The 6,398-nt window shown below is 36.0% G+C and overlaps 1 protein-coding gene across 1 annotated transcript; it reads right to left on the reverse strand.

Annotated features, from left to right (window-relative positions):
- Positions 1-6: 6 nt before the first annotated feature.
- Positions 7-4,551, reverse strand: LOC111401290 (protein IQ-DOMAIN 31-like). The gene is made up of 3 exons (XM_023028967.1): positions 4,351-4,551; positions 495-824; positions 7-407 (listed from the first exon to the last, which is right to left on the reverse strand). The coding sequence occupies exons 1-3, from the start codon at positions 4,435-4,437 to the stop codon at positions 135-137; spliced, it is 690 nt and encodes a 229-aa protein (XP_022884735.1). The 5' UTR covers positions 4,438-4,551; the 3' UTR covers positions 7-134.
- Positions 4,552-6,398: the final 1,847 nt, after the last annotated feature.

Here is a 6,398-nt window from a genome sequence, read left to right on the forward strand (position 1 = left end):
AAAAAAAAAAAAAAGCCATCTGCGAGCACAAGAAAAGCTAATCTGTGAACAATAATAAATTGTTGGTCCTGCTCCACATGAAGAAGCAATCATTAAATAGACATGAGAGATAATATTAATTAACGTTTTCATTGTCATGGGAGGATGCTGAAAATTATCGAGATAATAAAATGGAATGCCACTACCAATAGTGTTGGAATGTGACCATCATTCCCATGGTTATTCTTTTCCTTCTCTAAAGATCCTTCTACAAGCTGACAAGCACGACGTGCTCGAACAAGAATCTGCATCTTTATAATGGCTTGGACACACCGAAGAGTTCCCACAGCATGTTGCCGAACTATATGTCCTCGTACAGCAGCTTGTAACTTAATTATGTTCTTGTGCTTGAGTAGTAGTTTCTGAGCCTGATATGACATAAGAAGAAAAAATTCTAGGAATAGTAGTTTATGTACTCAACGAAGCTTGAATCATAAAATGGTAAAATGGCATACAAGAAATCCCCTAATAGCAGCCTGGATAGCAATAACAATGGACTCCTCTGGGCTCCCTTTGACAGCAGGGTTATCTTCTCTGACAGTTATGGTGTCCAATAGTTTTGAGCTCACTTGAGCTGGCAACTCAATTTTCTCATCTGTCAATTGAATTAAAGAAGTTTTTTCTGGAGAAGTCAAGTTAGGTTGTGACTGGAAGCTGACAGTGGCAGATGCCGAGCTTGCTTTGTTCAAAGAGGGTGCTCCTGAGATAACAGTGTTGTTCAGAACTTGATGTCTAGCAGATTTCTTCCGGAAACTCCATCCCCATCTATCACTTGAATCATCACGCTGAAAAGGAAATCAAATAACCTCAACAAAACCGATGCCAATGCCGACTCAAATTCAAAATTCTAGCTGCATAATTAAATTCAGTGAAGATGCTAAGGAGAAAAACTTTGGCTTCTTCTTTAAGAAGAAATGGATAATGGCATAAATGCACAACAGGATTGAGCTCATGGCACATAAAGAACGACAAAGGAGTAACACGGAACATACCTGCCAGAAGACATTTGAAACTAAATGCACAGCCATGTCATACGCTCATTGAAGGTGTAGAATACAAACAAGTATTTGGATTTTAGTCAAATATATGCAGGCATGAAAAACCACGGGTAGAAAAGGTGCATGAAATTTCAAACAGTATTATTTCAAGATCTTATGTATGCACTGTGACCATGATTAATGCACCATTGGACATGAACACTAATGTTTATTTTAGAGGCAAAATTTGTATTAGATATTTAGTCTATTGTCTCATTTAAATCACACGCAGAGTGTTCACTTTAAGACAGCAATACAAGGAAAGCAAAAATCATTAAGAACAGCATCAAATTCAACCAACACTGGATCTATTGTTTTTGTTACTTTATAAAAAGATTCATATTTAAATTAGACATCATGTTATAAACTAGTCAATAACTTGGTTTAGATTATGTGTAATTAATTTCTCAATCTTTTCCATGTAGAAAGCTCAGTATGTGCAACTAAATTACTAAACACAGCAATTCACACTCTTCGCTACTTAAATCTCATCATTTGTTCAGGCTGATGTTGAGCATTCGAATGCCCTAAAAGTAATGATGACGTAATTCATTACTTAGCAAGCAGACTGCACTGTTGATACTAATATTCAACAAGTTTCTCTAATAATTAAAACAGATTAAGGGAATTTTTCTAATTCCATATCCCTAACAATTTTCTGACAATTACAATTTTTCTCTAAAAACATACTTGGTTGCTTGTTATTTGAGATTAAATTCCTCTCTCATTCTGTCAAAGTTTACTTTTATGTTAACTTGCACACTAAGTGACATAAAAGCACAGTATTTAAAATAAAATAAAAAAGGAACATAGAGTCATTGGCTGCATAATATCATGCATATCATGCATGTTTATGTTCTAATTTTACTTAGCCAGTAGAATCTATAACGATATTGAAATTAGACAGAACTCAACTCCAGATAGACTGTATGTGATGTTGACCCGGCTACTTATGAATGGCATCGTGCATAAGTAGATAGGAGTCACCATCAACACAACCATAAATGAAAGACACGTGTTTAGAAGGGAAGCAAAATCCCACGACCAAAGTTGAAGGAACACCTAGATGAGCAACTGTGAGTTTCTTGCCCTTGTGGTCAATCAATAGCTGTCATTTTGCCTCGTGTTCTCAACTGTCGACCGATAATTACCCAGACTCCAATCAAACCAACTGGAGAAGTCACGAGTGCAGAAGGTCAACTGCGAAATAACAGGTCGATGGGCCAACCACGATGAAAGCTCTAGACACCGAGGCATTAAAGGATACATCCATTGTTTTAACTTCTACAATATGGTGAACACCTCTCTTCCTATATTCCCTCCAGGGATCAAGGAGCGGATATGACACCTTTCGTATCCATAGACAACTAATCCCATGCCACATCATTAGAAGAATTGACTATATATTAGTCACCCCACTCCTACAGGTATCTTCTTGAAACCACGTTCTTTTCAGCTTTTATATTTAAACACTTCCATATGCTTCACTGACTAGTCATCGGAGTCCCATCGACGGAAATAGCCTTTTTCAGGTATCGGAAGTTGCTGTCGTCTGTCATCTTTGGGCATCAGGAGCTTCAGGTATCATCACATAATATTGTTATTGTTATGTATGCATAGTTCTTATATTTCATTATAACATTCAGCCTATTTATGGCTTATGTTTATAAGCTATTTATTAAGACTCAAGCCACCTTTTATCCACACATTTCAAATGACCCACAAGTACTACATATTTATACACCACTCATTTTCATCTATTTATAATTTAAACCATTTATAATCCCTTCCCAAACGTGCTCTCAAACTTATAGATGGCATGGATTCTGGAGCAGTATGGGCTAACAAAGCATGGGGATCATATTGGAGTTGGGACCTGTAATCCGAAAATCTTTTGGTTACTTAAATTATACTTCAGTATCTAACTATTTGTATGGGATCTTGGGAACTGAAGATACAGTTACCAGGAAAGGGAATGTAGCAATTTCTGCATGAGAATAAGTGCGCTCCCTAAAATGAATATCTCTAATATCTAATATTTTTCTAGCACACTATGATTATACACCTTAAGTTGAGTGCAGGCATAGAACATTTTTCCAACATCAAAGTATATACGTACACTATTAGCATCATTCACATATGCCATGATCTTATCCATAATTCACTAGAGCAACAAACTTAAATGACTCAGATCACAATTGTACTAAACCAAACTATGGAATGAACGTCCATTCTCAAGCACTATTCCAAGGGAAATTATACTCCCATTTATTAATCAAAATAGATTAAACTTCTCATTTATCTAGTCCAAAGAATTGGAACCAAAGAAAGGCAACTTAATGTAACGAAATCAGACACATCTTAATACGCTCGTCACAAGGAACCAGGTCCAAAAGAGCTTCCCAAAATCACTAATAGAACCTCGAAACATATAGAACGATCAATGCAAGGAGAATATGCTAATCCAAATTAAATTAATCAAAATAAGTTTTTTTTCTTAAAAAATGAGCGCCAATTAACAAGAAGAAAACACAGGATAATTTTTAAATATTAGGTTCAAAGATCTGATTTTTATTTAATCCCAATTCCCAACAAAATGTTCCACTCTTGCTTGAACATAAATTAACAATGGCAATAATAAAGCTGCATTTTGGTACCGTTATTTCAAATTTCAATTGACATAGCACGGACACATTGTTTTGTACAATGACTTTTATACTAGTATCGTCTATGCATTAAAGCCAGCAAGTGAGAGAGGAGCAAAAGATGCCATCTTATAAAGCGCACAAACAAAAGATCCTAACTTTATAAATTTCATGATTTGGAAATTTTTTCTTTCATTGGACATACAAGAGATCATCAGTTCAAACCCGTCATCTTCTATATTTAGAAACTCGACAATTTTGATGAAGTTTCAGATCAAATATAAACAGATATCCATATACACTGCAAAAAGATTTTATCAAAGATATCATACTAGCGCTTCAAAAATCACAGAAAAACAAACAAATATGCGTTTTCTACTATAAGTAACAAAACAACAAATTACAAGCTACCCTATTCCCAAACACAGCTATAATTGACAAACCAGATGCATTAATAAAAACAGCAATTCTACATCTAAAAAATTCAAAATGCAGTTTAAGAAATTAAACAAACAGAAATGTAATGCGCAGATTTTGTTATATCAGACTCGAATCACAAAAAAGAAAAGCAAAAGGAAACTGATAAGAGAGATTCATAATAATTAGACATAGACATAGTCCATATATACATCGGTTGCTTGGATATCGTCGCGGTCGACGGAATCACTGCCGCAGGTGATGATCTTGAAGCATGACGATGCACCCGATCTTCCCATTGTCTCTCACCCTCACTTTACTTCTCACTCTAGAATAGTGTCACAGTAGTACCTGGTTACTGCCTTCTTTAATTGGTGTTGGTAATTGCACCGGATAAAATAAGGCCAGTTATGGGAACACGGATCTCAACACTTGCCTTAAATATAGTTCAATTGCGTATTTCAAATCCGGGTTATAGCGCTGCGTTTCTGCATTAAAGCCGTCTAAAAACAAAACAAACCAATAATAATAAAGAAAATTCTATTTGTACATAATTATTGCACGTAATGTTGTTCATAATGTGATGTGATAATCATCCGACTGTTGATGTGCAAGTGTGAGATTTAAATTAAAGATTGGATTCAGTGCCACGTATTATTATGGACACCATTATGTAGCCAATTATGTAAGAAAAAGTTTTTACTTTTTAATTATGAAATTAAAAGTATTTATCAAGTGGAAATGTTCTTCTTAATCTGTTGTATCATAATGACTTGTAATTATTTGCTAATTAAAAAAAAAAAGCATAGTCTTTCTACTTAACCTAAAGCCTCTATAATGGTGCTACTTCAACTAAGGTACAATAATCACATCACAACAATAATTATATTGTGTGACCGTAATCTACAAACTATGGTTCAGAATTTGATCAAAGAATGACGGTTCAATAATATATTCACATGCACACAGAACAATAATTAATCGATGATTAATACTCAATATGCTACAGTTGATCCGTTTAATGTTTCAATCCCAACGATGAAATTTTAAGAACACAGTAAAAAAGTATCTTGAAGTTATAGTTTATAAATATTAAAGTGTCTAATTGTCTTAACTATCCAAATCTTCTACCCACAAGTAGGGATGTCAATGAGTCAAGCAGGCTAATCCTTTCACGCATGAGCTTGGCTCGTTGCTTGGGGACTAGCTCACGGGTCGAGCCGAGCCCACAAGCCGCTCGCGAGCTTGTGATTTATTTTTATTTTTTATTTTTATTTTTATTTTTTTTGTAAATTTGTACATTTTTTATGGCTCGTGGGCTCGTGAACTATGTGCCCACGAGCCGCTCGTGAGCTTGGTTCGTAGAATGAGCCCCTTGCTCGACTTAGGCTCAGGCTCGTCATTCGATGAGCCCAAGCCGTCCAACCGCTCAACCCGTTTGACATCCCTACTCACAAGCTCTGACCTTGTTGTACTTGATTCACCTACGTAAATAGACAGCTTGGGTAAGGTCTTTCTTTTATTTTGGCTTTCTAATAACACCCTTCAAATCGAATGAATGAAAAAGGTAAGAAAATGTTAGGACGAGAAGAAAGATAGGGTTCGATCCCTTATTCTTTATAAGAGAGAGAAGTTTGTAGAGGAGATGAAATCCTAATTACATACCGCAAAAAGGTTAGCTTGTTTGTGTTGTTTGTTGTACTCTTAGCTTCTTTGAAATGATTGAATCAGGAGCCAGCAAAATTCTTCCAATGTTGCTTAATGCAGGGTTTAGTTCAGCTCCTTCCTAAGCGTCAGCTAATATGTTAACAAACAAGATTGGTGTTGTTAAGAGAACTTTGTTGCAAGACTCGAAGTTGACTTTTTAAAAAGAACATTCTATTTTACTTCACATGGATCCAATTCGGGATACTAAATTTGAAGTAGAGAAAGTAAAGGTGCGTGGCAAAAGAAAACAGTGGTTGGTGAGTTAAGCCAAGCTGCAGGCACAAGCCGAACAACAAAAAATTCTTACAAGCTGGCTCATAAAATTATAAATGAAATATGATTTTCATTAAAATAATGACGGAGACGAGTGGGATGAACCGAGCCCACAATTAGGGAAGCAAGTCAGCTCGTGCTCGGCTCCTCCACAAGCGAGCACTAATTAGCTCGCATGATATGTTGAGTTGAGCCCCTTAGTGGAGAGTCGAAATTGAGCCCAACATTTGGTGGAACGAGCCAGCTCGCACTCGGCTCACTCCACAAGGAAGAACTAGTC

The sequence above is a fragment of the Olea europaea genome, chromosome 10, assembly GCF_002742605.1.
Source record: "Olea europaea var. sylvestris chromosome 10, O_europaea_v1, whole genome shotgun sequence".
In the NCBI taxonomy this organism is placed as follows: domain Eukaryota; kingdom Viridiplantae; phylum Streptophyta; class Magnoliopsida; order Lamiales; family Oleaceae; genus Olea; species Olea europaea.

What these genes read in the sequence shown, in the direction of transcription:
- LOC111401290 (XM_023028967.1), bottom strand. Translation starts at nt 4,437, where the DNA reads ATGGGAAGATCGGGTGCATCGTCATGCTTCAAGATCATCACCTGCGGC. An exon ending in ACGATATCCAAGCAACCGAT is followed by an intron (nt 825 to 4,350) that starts GTATATATGGAC and finishes TTTCCTTTTCAG; the next exon opens with CGTGATGATTCAAGTGATAG. An exon ending in CTGCTATTAGGGGATTTCTT is followed by an intron (nt 408 to 494) that starts GTATGCCATTTT and finishes ATGTCATATCAG; the next exon opens with GCTCAGAAACTACTACTCAA.